The sequence below is a fragment of the Pangasianodon hypophthalmus genome, chromosome 24 (assembly GCF_027358585.1).
Source record: "Pangasianodon hypophthalmus isolate fPanHyp1 chromosome 24, fPanHyp1.pri, whole genome shotgun sequence".
NCBI lineage: Eukaryota > Metazoa > Chordata > Actinopteri > Siluriformes > Pangasiidae > Pangasianodon > Pangasianodon hypophthalmus.
In genome coordinates, this window is record NC_069733.1 from 8705392 (window position 1) to 8725035 (window position 19644).

At 38.5% G+C, this 19644-nt stretch overlaps 2 protein-coding genes across 10 annotated transcripts; one reads left to right on the top strand and one right to left on the bottom strand.

Moving 5' to 3' along the window:
* Positions 1–238: 238 nt before the first annotated feature.
* On the bottom strand, positions 239–13326 carry sh2d3cb (SH2 domain containing 3Cb). 9 transcript variants are annotated; one of them, XM_026931394.3, is made up of 11 exons: positions 13207–13326; positions 8552–8591; positions 7699–7827; positions 5942–6357; positions 5718–5794; positions 5130–5617; positions 2407–2522; positions 2136–2307; positions 1946–2057; positions 964–1170; positions 239–786 (listed from the first exon to the last, which is right to left on the bottom strand). In XM_026931394.3, the coding sequence occupies exons 2-11, from the start codon at positions 8576–8578 to the stop codon at positions 617–619; spliced, it is 1914 nt and encodes a 637-aa protein (XP_026787195.3). In that variant the 5' UTR covers positions 8579–8591; positions 13207–13326; the 3' UTR covers positions 239–616. The 9 variants fall into 9 exon arrangements, with proteins under 9 accessions (XP_026787195.3, XP_026787194.3, XP_026787197.3 ...); XM_026931393.3 differs by lacking the exon at positions 13207–13326 and adding an exon at positions 10323–10470; XM_026931396.3 differs by lacking the exon at positions 13207–13326 and adding an exon at positions 10228–10346.
* cfap157 (cilia and flagella associated protein 157) lies at positions 12771–19298 on the top strand. The gene is made up of 9 exons (XM_026931397.3): positions 12771–13034; positions 13528–13799; positions 13978–14131; positions 14314–14581; positions 15017–15147; positions 15696–15846; positions 15936–16114; positions 17448–17579; positions 18996–19298. The coding sequence occupies exons 1-9, from the start codon at positions 12892–12894 to the stop codon at positions 19042–19044; spliced, it is 1479 nt and encodes a 492-aa protein (XP_026787198.3). The 5' UTR covers positions 12771–12891; the 3' UTR covers positions 19045–19298.
* Positions 19299–19644: the final 346 nt, after the last annotated feature.

The following is a 19644-nucleotide window of genomic DNA, read 5'->3' on the forward strand; positions in this document are numbered from 1 at the left end:
TTATACTAAGACCTGCCATGAATATCCCTGAGCATGTGTTGGTTTTGTGTGTCTGATTCAATAAATATTGTTTATGTTGCTAAAACCTGAACTGAACATATTGTGTATTGGGTATTTTACATTTTATTTTACAACTCTAAACTCAAAAGAGGTGACTTGGGTCAATAGTACACCCAGTGCTAAATAGTAAGCAGAAAATTTGATTTAATGTTTGATTAAAACAAACAATGCAAGGACGCACAACTGAACCGGTTTAATCTGAGAAAAAAAAGAAGGTTGTGACATCATAAAACAGTCAGTATAAAGGCTTATATAGGTTATGACAAAATAAAACATAATTTATAAACCAATTTATAAAGAAATGACTGATAGATTTATTTAATAGAAGTAAACCAAAATAATGTTAATCATACTTTGAAATACAAATCTGAATAGTATTTATATCTACATTATTTACAAATCCATGTAAAAGTTTAAAAGAATTTGAAATGTTATTCCGCCATACAGAGTTGCATCATTCTACTCTATGTACACCCTTGGCATTCATCAAAAAAAAAAAAAAAAGAAAGAAAAAAAGATATATACACATTTCAGAGTGAGACATGTGCAATGTGTATCATTCTGCCTGCTGAGAAGGTTCCAGTCTGTTGGACAGGGCTGTTAGCACTTTGTCAAATTTCTCATAGCGCTCCTCCCTGTTCGCCTCCGCTCCCCGGCTCCCCCACAGCAGACGCATCTGGAACTCAGTCAGGAAAACTTCTAGTACGTCTGGCTGCTCATGGAAACCTGTAGGTAAGAAACTCACCTTAGTTCCATATTTAGCAAACATGGAGCAAACAAAAAAAAAAGCACATATACTGAACATTTCCTATATTTCCAGTGACAATCATAATCACATATGAGATTTCTTAACAAATATTATTGCATGTTCTAATGATATACATGGACTGAGGTTCTCCTTACCCTGTAGTTTTGCCTTGGCATTAGAACAGTAGGTTTCTCCGTGGCATGCAATGGTACGAGCAGCATTTAAATGACACAGCAAAGAGTCCATTCCAGAGTCGAGACTCTCCCAGGACTCAGACCCTTCAAGAATCACGGCACTCTTCTCAAGCAGGAGCAGCAGAGGGAGCACATGAGGGACAGTCATCTCCGATGGGTCACAGGGCTCTTGAAAGAAAATATGAAGGGAGGGTGAGTGAGTTAACCCTTCTGTTAAATGTGTTAACCCTTAAATGTGTTAACCCTACTGTTCTGTTTGGGTCCAAATGACAAATTTTGAAATCTTCTTAAAAACAATATTAAATGACTAAATGGCTAGTACATGGCTTTTCCACTATAAGACTTCATGCTTAGCTTAATTTTGGTATTATATACATATAACAGAGATTAGAGACTATTATTTGCCACTTCTTTGCCCTGAGGGGAAAATATGAGTCAAAATGAGTGGAATGAGTGATAAAAAGAGAAAGATGGTGCCATAAACATACACCAAACACACAATGCCCTGTTTCCATCAGTACTGGTTGTATTGTATGTATTGCATATAATAGAACAGAAGACATAAAGAAGACAAAATTAGTATTTTTAAATGAATTTTACATTTGTATCGCAAATCAGAATAGATGCAATGAGACAATGCGACAACCACTGATTAATACACTCCTTAAAAAGCCAAATCTAGATTGCTTAAGGGTTGTTTCATTGTCCTTCAGTTGTTCGATGTAGAACCCTACAACAGAGTGTTTTCATATCAAAAAGGATTCCAAACCACAATCCCTTTAAGATGCTAAAATCCCTTAGAGAGCACTTCAAGAACCCTTCTTCTAAGAACATAGTAAACAGAACATAAGGGTTAAACAGAGAAAGACTGCAGAGAATAGGAGACATACCTAATTTTATGAATTCCAGTATTTTTTCTATATGTTAAATGGTTTGAGTATACCTTTTCCATCATTCATTCTCTTCAAAGAGGGCCTCAAGGTTTTCTCATACAGAACTGCACTTTCTGTGTATTTTTGCCTTAAAGCCATCCACGTCTCATCCAACCGAACAATCTAGAGATGGAATGGATTTGTTACATTTGTTGCATATTCAATAAAGCATTTTTCTTCTGTTGACTGCTTTATCTCTACCTGTGGAAGTTCTAGGACTCTCATAACTGCAGCAAAGCCAAACATATTGCCCAGGTTAGTCTTCAGCTCAGATGCCAGTGAGATAATTCTGTGCAGTAGGGAGCCTCTTTCCTCCACACTGCCCGTGCAACCCAACAGCACCATAGCCAGCATGATGGACATGGTATAGAACCTGAGGACGAGAACTGTGTTTATTCATTCCTGTTTAAAGTGCTAAGCTTGTGTCAGAAGCAAGGTACTGAACTTTTTGGTACTGAACGTGTTAATACACCTTTCCAGCAGGTCTTGTCGGAGATGGTGGCCATGTGGAAGTGTGAGCAGCTCCATTCCCGAGCTCACAGCCATCCCTCTTGTATTCTCACTGGATAAATCCAATATACGAGCAACCTGGATAATAAAATTGGTTGAAATAGTCTACCACGTGCAAACATGGACCCAAACGTTTTACAAATCAAAGCTGTATTTTTTCACTAATCCCATTTAATGGTTGATACATTTCCAAGAATAACTGCACTGGGCCTTCATAATACAGCCATAAGCCATAAGAATTGCATAACCCTTTATAATGCAATGCTGGATGATTTATGTAAAGCTTATATCAAAACTAGCGAGGTGACCTTAGAGGATTTATGTAGTATTACTTTGCCTTTACGTAGAAGAGAGAAGAATTTTAAGATTGTAAATGTAATTTTTACCTTTATCTTGAAAGTTATTAATTTGCCTTTTTTAAAATTAACAACACATAAATCTTTGAAACATCTATAAAATATCCATTCCATTCCTGTTCATTCAGCTGACATACAGGCTGCTTAAATAAATGAAGCTGTATTACAGTGGCACTTTATAGTAAGGTGATCATGTAAATGCTTCTATAGCAGTAAAGCAGTAAAGACAATTACCAAAAGATAACACGAAAGTTCATTTCTTAATAGACCATGTATCAAATCTGCTGTTAGTAAAAACAACTTGTAGTATAAATAAGTATTTATAGTAAGACTAATAAGTTGTAGTATAGATTGATAGGGATTTAAAAAATGCAAATACAACGGCTGTAAACAGTCTGCCCATAATGATAATCTAGGGCTTTTCGTCTCTGGTCTCTTTCATGTTATACAAAGACAAAGTTACACACTACATAAAACAATTATTTTCATGTAATATGATATAACCTTTACATAAATCCTACAGCACTGCATTATAGTCAAATTATGAAGTGCATGAAATAAAAATGTATAATGCTGGAAAGTGAAGCACAGATCACCTAACTGCCAGATTGTCAATATACAAGTGAAGTCAAAAGTTTGTGTCAAAAGTTAAAAATATAAAATATATTTTTCACGGCTAATTCCATTGTTTTTGCTATACACTGAAGCCATTTGGGTTTGAGATCAAAAGATGAATATGAGATGATAGATCAGAATTTCAGCTTTTATTTCCTGATATTTACATCTAGATGTGTTAAACAACTTGGAAATGGCACTTTTGTTTAAACCCACCCATTTTTCCCACCAAAGTGATCAAAAATATTGGAACATGTGACTGATATGTGTTTCTTGTTGCCCAGGTGTGCCTGTTAGATTGATTGTTTAAACAATTAATAGCTCTGACTGTGAGCCCTGGGTTTCGCCTGCGAAGACTGCTTTTAAAAAGGATAAAGCAACATGAAGACCATAGAGCTGTCTATGGTAGAAAAAAATACATTTTGAAGCTGAGAAAAGAGGGAAAATCAATCAGCGCCATTGCACAAGCACTGGGCATAGCCAATACAACAATTTGGAATGTCCTGAAAAAAGAAAGAAACCACTGGTATACTAACAACCAGACAAGTAACAGGTCAGCCAAGGAAAATAACACCAGTTGATGACAGAAACTTTGTAAGAACTGTGAAGAAAAACTTAAAAACAACAGGCAGTGACATCACCAACAACCTCCACAGTATAGGGGTGAAGGTATCATGATCCACTCTTCAAAGAAGACTTCCAGAGCAGAAATATAGAGGCCATACCACAAGACGCAAATCACTCATCAGCAGTAAGAATCAGAAGGCCAGATTGGTATTTGCAAACAAACACAGAGATGAGCCACAAATGTTCTGGAACCGAGATTAAACTCTGCCAAAGTGATGGAAAGGCCAAAGTGTGGAGAAGGAAAGGATCTGCTTATGATCCAAAACATGTGAGCAGCAGAATGAATTCAAAAGTCTACAGAAACATTCTGTCTGTCAATTTACAGAGAAATGCATCCAATCTAATTGGGAGGAACTTCATCATGCAGCAAGACAATGACCCAAAACACACTGCCAACACAACAAAGGACTTCACCGGGGAAAAAGGTGGAAGGTGTTAGACTGGCCAAGTCAATCACCAGACCTTAACCCAACTGAGCATGCATTTCACCTCCTGAAGAGGAGAAACCCCCCAAAACAAACAACAACTGAAAGAAGCTGCGGCACAAGCCTGGAAAAGCATCACAAAAGAAGAATGCAACAGTTTGGTGATATCAATGGGTCACCAACTTGACGCAGTTTTTTCAAGCAAGGGATATGCAACCAAATAGGCTATTTGTTCCTATACTTTTGCTCACCAAAAAATTGGGTGGTCTGCCACAAAAATGTGCCATGTTCTAAGCTGTTTAGTACATCTAGATGTAAATATCAGGAAATGAAAGCTGAAATTCTGATCCATCATATTCATCTTTTGATCTCAAACTTAAATGTCGGTATTCAGTATATAACAAAAACAATAGAACTGATAGAATACTATCAGAGGGGACTGTATTAGCATACACTTTTTCTCCATTTTTGTTACTTGTGTTAATGAGGGAACCTCTTAGAGCCTGATACACCAAATGTCTTGTTGCTATAAACATATATCTAAATTTTAATATATTTATATTTATATATCTTAATTTTGTTCCTAGGGTATGCAAAGGTGTGTCCACATACTTTTGGCCATGTAGTGTATATACAGTAGTGGGCACTATGAGCAGTCCTACCATGCAGTCGATTTTGGTGATGTGCATGGCCATCGTCTTTGTATCAGCATCTATAAGCACCTCCTTCGCTCTCCTTAACACTCTTGCTTCTAGTGGTTTATTTTCTGCGGGTAGAAGCGGGGACTGGTACGTGCTGGGTCTGAAACTGGAGGCTGATTCAATTACAAGTGGCATTAAATAATCCTCATTGTCCTCGTCCATGAAGCCCTGCACTGTCTGGTCCTCTTGTCCACTGAAGGGTGACTGTATACGAGCAAGGCTGTGTGGATAAAGGCCTGTGCTGGATTGCAGGTCACTGGGGTCTGCAGCAGTGCTTTGACAGGACTCCGTGCTGGGAGACCATGTGTTGTCTGTAGGCTCCAAATAGATGACAGCACTCTCAGTTGGAGAAGTACAAAGGTGCATGTCATCGGGTCTTTGCAAAACGGGCGATGAAGGGACCACAACAAACTTCCTATTGCGTGATGGACTTTTTCTACGTCCGTAGACTAAAAAAGAGAGGACAGATTTTACAGTTTAAGAATACGGGTTACATATTTGAGCATGTGCTGTACACTTTAACACTATGTACCAGATAACAACACTTACGTGTGTTCAGTGGGGTTGGGGATGACGTCACTACAACACGCTGTTCCAAGCTTCCAACGAAGCTCTTGACTGCCTCCCTGTGATAAAATAGTGAAATAACACCAAAATATCACTTGAACCATATCAGTGTCTACGGCACTACTTTGGACAACAGAAGTGAAACTAAATGCTTTGGTGTTATCTGATGCGTGCATATCTAAGTACCTAATCAAAGCTCATCTCACCTCTGAGGGTTTATTAACTCAAATGCCAGAGCCTCTGTCATTCCTAAACTTCCCTTCCTGTGCACAGGTGAGTTTAATGGTGTCCCCTCCTTACTAGTCTGACCAAACATTGTCTCCAGACAGCGCAGTGGTACAGTTCTGTTGACTGGGGAAATCACGTGTGCGCCGCTGTGTTGAGTAAGTGGCGTCTGGCCGCCCACATAGAAATGGACCAACGCTGGAATGGAGTCAAACTGCTCTCCTTCCAGAACATACTGTATCCGTGTGTATGTGTCACTGGATCTCAGCAGAACTTTGCTGATCAAGAAGTGGAGAGGTTTCTGATTCCAGCGGCAGGTTAGGACGTAATCTCCCAAACTGGTCAAAGAATCGCGAATCAGGAAATCCCCATCCTGTAGCACCAGAGACTCTGAAACCTGTAGTGCAGAAAACATGGAAACAACATAGTTCCCAAGATATACATCTGTTTGGCTTCCTCATGGTTTTTAATTAGAAAGAAAGAAATTTTACAATTTATTGTGAGTTTATCCTGTACCAAGACCTCAATCCAAAATGGGGCAAAAGCAACAAAATTTTGAAAAGAGGTTTTGCTCTTGATCTGACTTGATCTGGAAAATGATCTCTGGCAGAATTATAACAGATACATGAGCAAATATTTGCAAAGACTTCTGGGAAAGTTATACCAGAAATATCAGGAAGTCATGCTGAGGGATGATATGGTGGCCTAGTATTACAACTGAAAGGACCCAAAAGCTGCTCAGAGAATACTCAAGAGGTTGGAGGCAGTTATAAATGCAGGGGGTAGGCACACAAGTGCAGAATAAAACATAACAAGATATGCTGTTATAGGAGAAATAACAACAATGTGGTGCAACTGTGAACGACAGTGTGATGCAGCAGCGTGAAGTTACAGTTACCACCCTGAAGTTCATTATTTTACTGTAATGTTTTGTTCCTCATATACCACGCTAATTTTCCAAGTATTACAATTTTATTTTGTTACTGAATGGCATATGATACTTTTAACCCTTTATAGTAACATTTGTTGTGAAGTATTAAATTCATAACAGCACCATGTTACAGCAGCTATAAACACTCATCCTCTCAACAGCCCCTCTCTTCTTCTCTCTCTCAACGTTAATAAAATGCAGCAGGTTACCAAGAAAAAAGAAAGTGTACACTCTGTCCAGAAGGCTCTCCCATGGCAGAATACAGACTGACATACTGACAAAGCACTGACATGAGACTCCTTTGATAAATATTAAATAAATGTCTCCTCAGTGAAAACTTCATCATATCAATGATTATACTTTTTTCTTTGTTTAAGAACAACACATTATTTAATCAGTTTATTATTAGTCTCAGATTATGAGGCATATCCACCATACATGTCTCTGTGAATGCTCTGTTACTATAGAAACAATAACATATCTGAAGGAGTGCATATAAATATGTGATCTGAATTACAGCTGGAACTATTGTCAGAGCTGTACTGTTATAGAAAATGAATCCACACTTTCTGACCAGAACTGAGAACTCTAATCAATTCTAATACACAATTGAGAATTCAAAAGTGCTGTGGTATAAGTTATTATAAAATATTTATATTAGACTTTTGGATTTTTCCACTATTAATATCTAACATTTACTATGCTAGATAGTAAAAGCCATGTCTAGAAAACTGGCCAAATTCATTTCAAGTCAAACGAAAGCTGAAAGCCCAACTAATATAATCCAAGCGTAAAGATTTGACCCACCTCCCAAGGTATACGTCCATGGTACCAGCCATGACTTTGTATGTTGTGGCTGCTGAGTTTCAGCTCTTCCTCCAGCTCTTTCCTCAGTTTCTCTGATGCAGTGTCCAGCAGGCACGTCTCTTTTGAAAACTTCCAGAAGAGAAAATAATAAAGATCCTGTCTTGAAACCATTTCTCCAAAAGAAACCAGAAGATCTGCACTTGTTTATGCTCTCTGGAGCAAGGCTATCCTTCTCACAGGACAGGCTCCTCACATCTACAGTACTAGCCAGTTGTTATGGTGACATCATTGTGTTACACTAGTTAACAAGCCAATATATCACCTAAGCAGTAGGTTATCTAAAACATCATTACATGGACTCATTCAAGGGGCACAAAAGAGGGTTGCTGTGTACCCTAAAACAAAGATATGTTGATATAGATCAATGCTGAACATTAATTTTGTGAGAATTTAAACTGTGGGAACACGCCCTTAAGGTTGATTAACTATTATATAGACAAAAAAGATCAAGACAGTACTGTTGAGAAGAATTATCAGTGCTCCTAAGATGAGGACTCCATGCATAAAAGCCAGTATCCCACTATTTCAGTTACAATAAAATAAGCCCATCAACAGTGGGTGGTTGTCTGTAGAAACCCAGTCTGACTGCAAGCATTCTGAGCATACTGGCAATGATCCAAGCCCTTTTGTGTCACGCATCTTAACTCAATTAGAGCCTTACTGCTCAGTCCTCAGATTCTTCCTTGTGTTTGAGGCTATGTGAAGGAATTTCAGTACAAACACTCAACAGTTTCTTTTAGATGCTAAAAAAAAACAGAATATAAAACTGAAGAAAGAGAGAAAAAATGCTCACCATTACATATTCACCTCTGTTTTCCATGGAATCAGAATGACTATGGACAAGAAAAAAAATTAAGTTGAACATATATATGGTTTTTATATACAATGTTCTAAAGTCAGTAATATCAGAAAAAAATATTGCAATAAGTACACGCATAAGCCCAAGTGCGCATATTTGTGCAGGCTTGAGAATGTTCTGCGTGAGGATGCCAGGTGGCTGCAGGACAGGAAATTGTCCAAGGAACAGGCTGTGCTGCTCTTTCCCATGACCAGTTGGATCCTCTGTGTATCAGGGACGGACTTGCGCAATGCAGTACATTTATAGTTTTAGTCAGTGTTATGCTAGACACAGACACATGTAACAGCCCCTAGTAACAGCCATGATCTTTCTCAAACACACACATGCACACACAAGTTTGTCTTACTAATTTTGCGAGGACCTTCCACTTCATTAATAATGATTAATGTAGCTAATTAATTCAATGCTACACCTAAATCTGACCCTAACCTTAACCTCAATACCTATAATAATTGGCTCTTTTAGGTGTTTTTTTTCTTCTTTTATTCAGTTTTTGTCAAATAAAAGCAGTTTTCCCCACAAGTTTAGGAATATCTGGCATTTGATGGTCCCGACCAAGACATAAAGACATGCCCACACACACACACATACACACACATTGTAAGTGAATAGCTGGATATTTTTGAGATTACAACATTTCTTTTATGGAGTTTTATAACCAAATGAAGACATCATTCGGTTTTAAAAAAAGGCATGCATTTGGTTTCCAGCCAGCGATGGAAAATATTCAACACTTTACAGATGTGTTTGGACAAAGATGTGCGCTCAGTCCTGCCATAAACACAGCATAAACAACCGGCGCTCTGCATGACCTATGAGGTAAAATATGAAATAGCAGCAGTATCATCTGGTAGGATCGAAGGCTAATTTAAGGCTGTGTTTTCTGTCATAGGCAGAAAATGATACAGAATGTGTATAGTTAAGCTGTCACCTTTACAGTAAGCAGGCAGTCTGGGAAATGGCATGTCACCCTGACACCACTGTCACTGTAAAGGAAACTTCGTCAGCACATAAATCAAGCTCTGAGTCTAATGCACCATGTTTGTAAACAGTTACAAGCTTGGGCTTTTCACCAAGGGCATCCCAGAGCATTCTCCTCTACACGAAGCTTACTGAGAAACAGTTTCTGCATACGACACCAGCATGTTTCCACAATCTATTTTTACTTAAGTACATTACAGTTATTCCCTGGACAGATTCTCATTGTTACTTACAGTTCCCATATGCAGTAGCAGCATTACTACCATGTGCATGTGATGTGATTATCTATTCTACTGTAAGCATATATATACATATATATGTGTGTGTGTGTATATATATACACATATATACATACATTATATATATATATATATATATATATATATATATATATATATATATATATGTATACACACACACACACACACACATATGTATATATATATGCTTACACACACACATACACACACACACACACACACACGTGTGTATAGATAGATAGATAGATAGATTTCTAGAGTAATGCCGCACTCTAAGCACGAAAACAAGTTTTCAAAAACAGGATCAAGGATTACATAAATGCAGAAATCTCTGCTCTCCATTACTCAAAACACACACTAGTTACTCACAGTGACTTACACACCCGTCTGTTGCGCAGTGACTGTCATGGAGACTGCTAAAGCTGAAACTAATGCGATTAAACGTTTCCATTTAACGATCTCACCTTACGGAATAATCAGACGGAGCAGTAGTGTATTAAGCGCCGGTAATGTCATGGTCAGGCGGCATGTGCACGAGCGCGTCGGTGTCTTCTGTCAGATTTGACACTTGTAGCGCGGGGCTTCTTCTAACCCCGCCAGTGACGTCACTCCGCTCTCCCGCGAGCACAGGGGGCGGGGTTAACGCTGCTCCCGAGCAACGCTATTGGTTATTTCCAAAAACTAATAACTTAATAATAAATCGAGTAAGTTACTAAATAATAGTGGCATATTCTAATGGCATATCATTTACTACGCAATTATGTATTTTTGGATGTAGCCACTGTGATTTATTTATTTTATTTTGTAAAGGTTTTCTATCTATCTATCTATCTATTATTATTATTATTATTATTATTATTATTATTATTATTATTGTAGCTGATATATTTTGTCCCATTTTTCCCTTTTCTTGCCCTTCTTATTAGTAGGGTTATTTCTTTCTTTCTTGTCTTTTCTTTTTTTTTAACCATTGTTTTGCCTGGTATATATTTGATTTGAGAGAGAGAGAGAGAGAGAGAGAGAGAGAGACATTATTTAGGCCTGTGTTCCTGCTAGAGTCTATTAAAATGTACACAGCTGCAAGAATAAGCCAATGCAGTAACTTCTAAATAGCCAGCGCATAGAGGAATTTTAATGAGTTTACTGTTGAGGTTTTAGGGTTTTAGGTAGCCTATCCACTCATGGTCTTATGAAACTGTAACCTTATCATCGAGGAAATAGAACATTTCTTGCATATTTGTCACATGAGAAAATGAGTTGTAAAACAGACCCTAGCCTACAGCCATGGCTTTGTCCAGGCTACTGGAGTGAGCAGAGAGTAGCCTATAGACCTCAGTACAGAGCTCAGGCTCATTCTCCCTTCTGTCCATTAACGATCATAACAGAGCGTCTTTGTCAGATCCGCACCAGATAACTGTAGTGGCATCTGTATTTCACTGAAGGAACACAATCTCTTTTACTGTCATTATGTACCACATCACCATTAGATTGCACCAAAGCAGTAGTGCATTAGATACACTATATGGCCAAAAGTTTGTGGGCACCTGATCACCCATATGTGGGCCTTCCAAAAACTGTTGCCATAAAGTTGGAAGCATATAATTGTGCAGGATGACTTTGCATTTTGTAGCATTACCATTTCCCTTTATTGGAACCAAGGGGCCAAAAACATGTTCCAGCATGACAATGCCCCCGTGCACAAAGCTGAACATCTTTGGGATAAACTGGAACGCTGACTACACCCCAGACCTCCTCATCCAACATCAGTGCCTGACCTCACTAATGCTCTTGTGGATGAATGAACACAAATCCCCACAGCCACGCTCCAAAATCTAGCGGAAAGCCTTCCCAGAAGAGTGAAGGTTATTATAACAGCACAGGTGGGACTAAATCTGGAACAATATGTTTATGTTCAACAAGCACATGTGGGTGTGATGGTCAGGTGTCCACAATCTTTTGGCCATATCATGTATTTTACAGAAATCTATACAAGGTTTTCTTCCCTAGGGTTACCATCCTAGCTGATATGCAGTATCCACACTGTAAGACATTTCAAGCTGGTTAAACTTAGAAGTGAAAGTTCACCTACTGCCTTAAAAGCGTGAGTTGAAGATAAACTTGATAACCTTTGTTTATAACTCAAAGTCAAGATAATGATTACTTCAAGTTTAATTTTTGAAAAGCTTTAAACTTGAGGACAGTATCCAAAACTTGTCAAGACAGCTGGAGTTAAAGAGTAGAATTAAGTTAACCTAATGGGGTTTTTTTTTTTTTTACAGGGCAGTTAACTATATTAGATACTTAATTCACTCTCTGATTCTCTGGATGATGCCACATGGATACCCAAAAGATTTCCCAAACTTCCCAAACCTTTATGCCTAAGTGTCAGCTCTGATTCAGTGGATCATCTCACCTGGATCCTGTAGACTTGTTCCTAAGAACTGCTGCTGTAATCATACAGACTCAGGCTCAGACTGAACATCCTCTCAACACACTCAGTACTGTCTGACTTTATAGTACACAGCACTGGAAAAGTGATGTTTAATCCAGAGAAGAGGATTTATTATTATTATTATTATTATTATTATTTTTAAAAAATCAAGGTTTTGTCCTCATGTCTCAGTGAGTTTTTATTTACCAGTCACCTCTGGCTTGCTCTTTAGGGCTCTAAATCTACATCCTGATTGTTAAACGTGTTACACAAACAAAGTTTAATTGAAGTAGAGATCATTTAGGATATAATAAACTTTCTTATCGAAATGTGTGCACAGGCTTCCGGCATTCTATTGCAGTGACGTCACGCCCCCGAGTAACCCCACTGGTAAACCTGAAAGATTTTTTTTATTAACTTTACATATTTATGTATTATAAATGTAATGTCATAGTCAGGCTGGTAGGTCCACATCCCAAATCCTCAATTCTGTTAAGATGACGTCATCTTAACAGACCCTTCTGGTAACCAAGGGCAACCTCGGCTTTTGTTTATTGTTGCTGAGTTTCTCCAAAGTTTATTAGCCAGCACGAGCGATAGCTATGCCTCCTAAAAAAGATGGAAAGCAAAATGCCGACAAGACAGCTCTTTTTGGAGAGAAAAACACTCCGGATGATGCTTTATCCCAGGGTGGTAAAGAATTCTACCGGGCTCAAATACGAGACTTAGAGGAGCGACTGGAAAAGTGAGAAAACCTGGAGTTAGCTAGCTGACATTAGCAAAACCATAGTGGCTAGAACACTAGCAACAGGCTCTATGTATAGAGTTATTTCCTGAATGAAGACATTGTATATCCTCAGTAAGAAGTTTTAGCCTGAAGCCATATAATCCTCTATAGTACAGGTATGCAGACTTACCTGACAAGTTTGAGGAATCAGAAGACTGTTACTCAATATCCAAAACCAATCTAAGAAATCCATGGATTAATAATCACTGTCCATAATTAATAAACTGATAAGACTAGGTATTTTAGAATTGCTGTTTGTTCATTCTCTGTCAGTGCGGACAAGGAAGTCAAAAGGAAAACCAAGACCTTAGATCGCAGTCTATTGCGAGGCATAATAATTAACCTGCTGCCACACCTCATCCCATAGAAATCTGACTCATTGTAGTAATACAGGAAATGCATCCCTCTGCAAACAAACACCATGCTCAATGCTTTGCCCTTCTCTTCAAAGGTATCAGCACAAATGTGATGAGCTGGAGGTTCGTCAGAAGGATTTTTCTACTAGTTATAATAATATAGTGAGAGAGAAGAAGGACATAGTGCTCTATCTGAAGCGCACCTTGTCCCAAAAAGAGGATGAGCTCACAGATATCTTAGAGAAGTTGCAGGAGCTACAAGCAGCCAAAGATGCAGAGAAGGAGTCGTTTGACAGGCAGCTGAGCGTGCTTCGGAATGAGTTTCAAGAGACCAAGGACAAACTCGCCTCTGAGAACATGGTTCTAGGTAAAAACCACCATCCACCACTCATTTAGATGCAAAGAATCTTTGATCAAATTGCACCAACTGTAAAGTATGCCTGATGCTCGTCAAACTTCTATCAGTTACCCTTATCATAGATAATATGGTGTATCAGAGTATTGAAGTTCACAATGATCCACAGAGCCTTGTTTTTTGTTGGCAGCGGGAAAACTTGCATCTCTCGAGGATTTCCAGATGCAAAAGGATGAAATTATGGGTCAGATGGAGTCTCTGAAAGAACAGCTAGAGAAGCAGAAGCAGGAGCACCAAAGTGTCATTTACAACCTGGAGAAAAAAGCTGTACTGGACAACTACAGGTCAGTGTGACGATGAACGTGCAACTGTACTGCTCAATGGTCTTCCTGACACGCAAATATTCCTCAGGGAAAAATCTTCAAATCAAGCTGTTACAATTAGTTTCCAGCTCTACTGCACAGCAAGCATTTCACATTATTGCTGGGTTTTGAGTCTCAAACGTATCCTGTCTCATCTTGTACAGACTGAAGAAAGAGATGCAGCAGCACGTAGCTGCTGTCGCTGCTGAATTTCACAAAGTCTCTGATAAAAAGATGCCGGAGACAACGAAGAGGGCAATCTACGAGAATATGTTAGTGATGAACCAACTCAGGCAGATTTCAGACAGGAGCAAAGAGCTGATGGCGGAGAACGATGCTCTGAATGCCAGAGAGAAACAGCTCAAAATAGAAATGGAGATCATGGAGCCGTTATTGGACGAGATGACCAGGAAAAGCCTTGCAAATCAAAAGGTTGCTTAAAACACATTCTTAATATTTTAAAGTACGCTCAGAGGTGTTTAAAAACACTTTTTGTAATATCTGCCATCTTTCCTCACATTCTGGCAGCTGTCAATAAAATACCTACACAGAGCAAAACCTATTGTAGCACACTAGAGAAAACAAATGGACCAGCAACATCCAAACAGTCAGGACCACGAGGCATCTTATAGTTTCTTGTTAATCATGTTGCCTGTAAATTTTGAAAGCTTCCCCTTTTGGGGTAGTATTACAGTGTTCTAGTCTAGGTGTGTGTTTTGGGGCATGTCTTTGGTGGTAAAAAAATCGCTGAGTATATCTTTAACTATTTATCCTTAACTGCCATGTGTTCTTTTATGTACATGGGCAACATTAAAATAAACAAAAAGTTTGATTAAATATCTGTGCTATTTTATTTTGTCCTGGAAGGTGGTGCAACAGTTAACAGAGAAGTGCAAGCAAATGCATGCTGAACTTGAGGACTACGCCAGGCATAAACAAGAACACCAAAAGCTGGTGAACAATCACTCCACTCTACAGAAAGAGCATGATGCCCTCAGGTTTGATAATATCTATATATATGATTTAAAAAAATAATAATAATTCTGTATAACTCTCTTATTTCTTCTGAATGAGTTTTGAATGGGTTTACAATTATGCCAGTCACACTCCTGTTTTTCCTACAGGAAGTTGTTCATTTCCTAATCTAAAGCTCATTAGCTTTAGTCAAAAACAAGCATACACAGTGTAAATTTGAATCTTTAGTAAGAGTAGGAAATGTCTCTGTAAGTGTCTTTGGCTCTTTTAAATAAACATGATGGCACAAAATCACCCCATGTGCTTTATATATAAATAACTGGTACATTATATACTCATAACTGTGTGCTGTGATCATGGTACGGTGTTGTAGCGGGTAGCATTGCCGCCTCACAGCATCAGGGTTCTCTGGTTTTTATTCTAAGCTCTGGTTATTATCTATTTCCTCCCACCTCCAAAAAAACCAGCAGGTGAATTGACCTGGGATAAATGTTTGAGAACTCCTGCTCCATGTTAAATGGTCACTGGTTGTAGTTGTCACATCTGAGGTTTGGCTTAACCAATGTCTCAGACAGGAACATGAATCAGCTGTGGAAGATCTCAATCAAACACAAGCAGAGGCTGCAAGACTGAAAACAGAGCTTCAGGAGGAGAGGACACAGCGAGGACGGGTGGAGACAGTCCTCCAAGAGGCAGCTATGGCTTTAAAGGAAATATTGAGGGTAATGTAAATGATCAGGCAGTCATGGAATAATGAAACTGATTTATGAAAATTCACTGAAGAGAGTTGTACTCAGTTTGGCTATTACAGGAGGTGCCTAACGAAGAGGACTCAGAGGTGCAGACCCTCGACCAGAGGAATCAGATGATGCAGAAGCTGCTGGCCGTATTGGACAGTGCTGCAGCCATCAGCAAAGGCCCTGCCCCCTCTCACTTCATCCCTACGACAGAAGACTCTCATGAATTTATAACAGCAGCAGGCATGGAGAGGTATACAGTACCTTGTAAAAGCATTCAACCCACTTAAAAGTCATCAGATTTGTCTGGATTACAAATGACTCTTATACAGATCGTTCTAGCCGGTATTATTATTGCAAAAATAATATGCTCTTAAAGTTAATTTTCAAAGTCAGTCTGTTGGGATAAGTTCCTACCAGCTTTGCGCACTGTTTGGCAGTTATTTTTACCCATCCTTCCTGGCAGATTTGCTCCAGGTTCTTCAGGATGGTTGGATGTTGTTTGTTGACTGCAATTTTTGTGTCAGTGCCACAGTGCCACAGTGCCACAGATTCTCTTGACTTGACGACTGTAGAACATTCACCTTTTGAGTGTTTGGGACCATTGTCCTGCTTAAAGGTGAAGTTTCTCCCAAGCTTTAGTTTTTTTATTTTTATTTTTATTTTTTTTAAACAGACTGAAGCAGGTTCTCTTGTAATATTCCCCTGTTTTTTGCTTCATCCATTGTCCATTGACAAGAAGCCCAGGTTCTGAGAATGAAAAGCGTCTCCACAGCATGACGCTGCCACCACCATGTTTCATTGTAAGAGTGGTGCTATTTGAGCTGTGTTAGGTTTGCAACACACATAGCACTTTGAAACTTGTCTAGATCTAGGTGTCATCACACCAAAAAACACATCTTCACTGGCTCATTCTTATGCTTTCATATGGCTTTTCTTGAGCAATGGTTTCATAGCCCAGGAAGAGCCATACGAGCCTTAGTCTTAGACTTGTGTCCTTGTTAAGACAATAGATTTCATCTGGAGCGTCTGGAACCTGGGGGGTTGAATACTTATGCAAGCAGCATTTTTCATTCTTTGATTTTTGTTGAAATACTTGCTGACCAATAATTAATTTTGACTTTGAATATTCACTGTAAGAGAACAAGAGTTTGCAATAAAAATACTAACAGGAAAAATATGTGTATTTATCAGTTGTTATTCAGACAAATCTGATAAGTTCCAGGGGGGTTGAATATTTTGCAAGCCACTTTAATTGCCAACAAAATACACAGCAGTTTTTCACATATTGCATCAAAGCAAATAAGTCCTACACATTCCTAGGAGTTTCTTGCATTTGAAGAAAGGTCTTGCTTAACATGTTTTTCTCATATTTTCATCATTTACTGCCAGACCTAAGAAGGAACAAATGACACACAATATTTTTTTAATCACATGGTAGCAGAAGATTTAAACCTTTCAGTTTCATTTTCATTTTTTCAAACAAAGAATTAAAGGATAATGTCTTATAGTTGCAAAATGAGAGATGTTATGGAATGAAGCCATCTCCGCCATATTTCTCATATTTTGCTTGTTTACTGCTGAAGATCAGGTATAGCTGCCTCACAGAAGGCTACTTCTCATTTCAAGCCTGGAGACCTGGGGTTCGTCCGACGGCAAACACACACAGGCAACTCCGTCATATCCAAGAGACAACACCTCTCCAAAAGTCTGCAAAGGTAGCTTATACATATTAACAACTTCCATTAATAAATATTATTGCTAATGAATGATGATGAATTACAGGATCTACAGTCTTATCCACAACTATTGGCCTCCTTCATGAAAATGAGCAAAAACTTAATAGTACAGGAATTGAGTGATATTTTAAGCCTGAACACGTGGAGAAAATAACAGCATGGAAAGGTGATCTCAGACTTTCCTTCTTTCAGAGCATGTCAAACTGCTTGATTCTTAGTTTTGTGTGTGTGAATTGTCCTCTTTAAATCAGCCCACAGTATTTCAGTATGGTTTAAATCTGCAGACTGAGATTACAACCATTTCTATGTTGAGTTGGATGTTCTATATTTTACTGTAGGCTATTCCCTCTTGAAAGATCTTAACCTCCTGGCAGAGACAACCACATTATGGGCTAAAATATTCTGGTACTAAATGGAATTCATAATGCCATGAGTGTTCCCAAGGGACTGTGTGGCACCAGCTGCAAACCAGTGTATTATGTATTAATAATCCTTGCATGCAGTCTCCTTGTGAAGCTTAATTTTGGTCTTGTCTGACCACAAGATATTGTAGTTGTAATGATGCTTGATGAAATAATGAACTGCGTTTTGTTGGACCTCTTTCGTGCCACCATTTCGAACAGTGTGTTAGTATGATGCTGGAGGGAACTTGTCTGCTTTTAGCACCCCAAAGAATTGTCATAGCGCACACGCATGTACCAAGCCCAGGGGATTTGCTCATAGTAATCATATCAGAGATAACATGTGACAATATAATGTTTGGGTTTGGGTTAGGAATGCATCAACCTGCATGCAAAAAAGCTAGCTAGCTAAATCCCAGAAATGACAAACAATTGTTTTTTTGGGTAGTTTGAAAGACCCACCGATTCCCCCTGGCTAAATTTTAAAACCTGAGTATCTCAAGAATCAATTAAACAGTGAAATTCAGAAACTTTGAAATTTAGGCTCTTGTCACTATCCCTCTCATTATGCATGGGGGCAGTATGCTATTGTTTCAGCCTTTATAAATCGTAAATTAATAAGGAGTCAGGATGTACAGGGTCACAGGTATGCATGAATATTCCAGTGTTTTTATGTATGGGGAAAAAAAGAACAAATTACCTCAGATCCACTGCTGAGCTTAAATATAATTTTCCCAGATATGAGAATTAATTTTTAATGATGCCACTAATGCTGCTACATGTTTTTAAATATTGCTATAATTTATTAATAAGGTAAATTCTTTTCCTTAAAGGAAATTAGTCAACTTGTTTGAGTGGAAAATTTGAGTCATTTAATGTATACTTTATACAATAACTTTTTCCCATACCCTCTTGAAGGGTGTCAATAATTATGGAGTTGACATAGAATTTGTTCTAGAGAATGTTTGCTAAAACTGTTCTGTTACTCCCATAGGAAACAGAAAAGCCAAAAAGGGAATGATACCTCAAAAGCCCTTAGCTGAGAAGGACACTCTTCCCCTGCAGCCTGAATCTGTCAGAGGAAGTCAAGCAACATTTTAAACCAAGAAAAGGCACTCTGGATCCACAAAGGCATCTGCTTATAGCTGTGTGAGGAGGGTATGAGGGAGAAAAACAGACACCTTCTGTACAGACTGATCAATCAGTTATGTCATTTGTGAATATTCTACCTCTACATCATGTTGTGCATAATTAGATTTTGTCCTGATTGATAAAATATAGACACTAGATGGCAGCATGTCATCCTTTATTGTTGAATCTGTTCTTGAGCATGAACTTGATCTTGAGCTGTCAGAAGCTTTCTGTTTACTCAGTCCTGGAGGTATAGCTGAGTAAAAAAAGATTGAATACATTTAACAGAAGAAGAAAAAAAAAAAACCCTGAGTGCTAAAAATTTTGTCAGTTTGCATGCCAGTGTCGTCTGTTATTGCGTGCAAACCTGAAACCACTACAGAGTTATGACACACAAGGATTAACCAGGCAGAACAGAGCATTACAGTTTTAATCTGGTGGATATACTGCATGATTATGGCTACAGAGTCTACCCCTGCCAAACATCTTAAAATAGACATTCAGTGCTTCTA

Coding starts and splice junctions, on each gene's coding strand:
- cfap157 (XM_026931397.3), top strand. CDS start 12,892: ATGCCTCCTAAAAAAGATGGAAAGCAAAATGCCGACAAGACAGCTCTT. Junction 13,035..13,527: donor TTAGAGGAGCGACTGGAAAA/GTGAGAAAACCT, acceptor TTCTCTTCAAAG/GTATCAGCACAAATGTGATG. Junction 16,115..17,447: donor ACAGCAGCAGGCATGGAGAG/GTATACAGTACC, acceptor TTACTGCTGAAG/ATCAGGTATAGCTGCCTCAC.
- sh2d3cb (XM_053228925.1), bottom strand. CDS start 8,805: ATGGGAAAGAGCAGCACAGCCTGTTCCTTGGACAATTTCCTGTCCTGC. Junction 5,618..5,717: donor CCCAACCCCACTGAACACAC/GTAAGTGTTGTT, acceptor TCTCTTTTTTAG/TCTACGGACGTAGAAAAAGT. Junction 1,171..1,945: donor GAGAATGAATGATGGAAAAG/GTATACTCAAAC, acceptor TTTTCTTTCAAG/AGCCCTGTGACCCATCGGAG.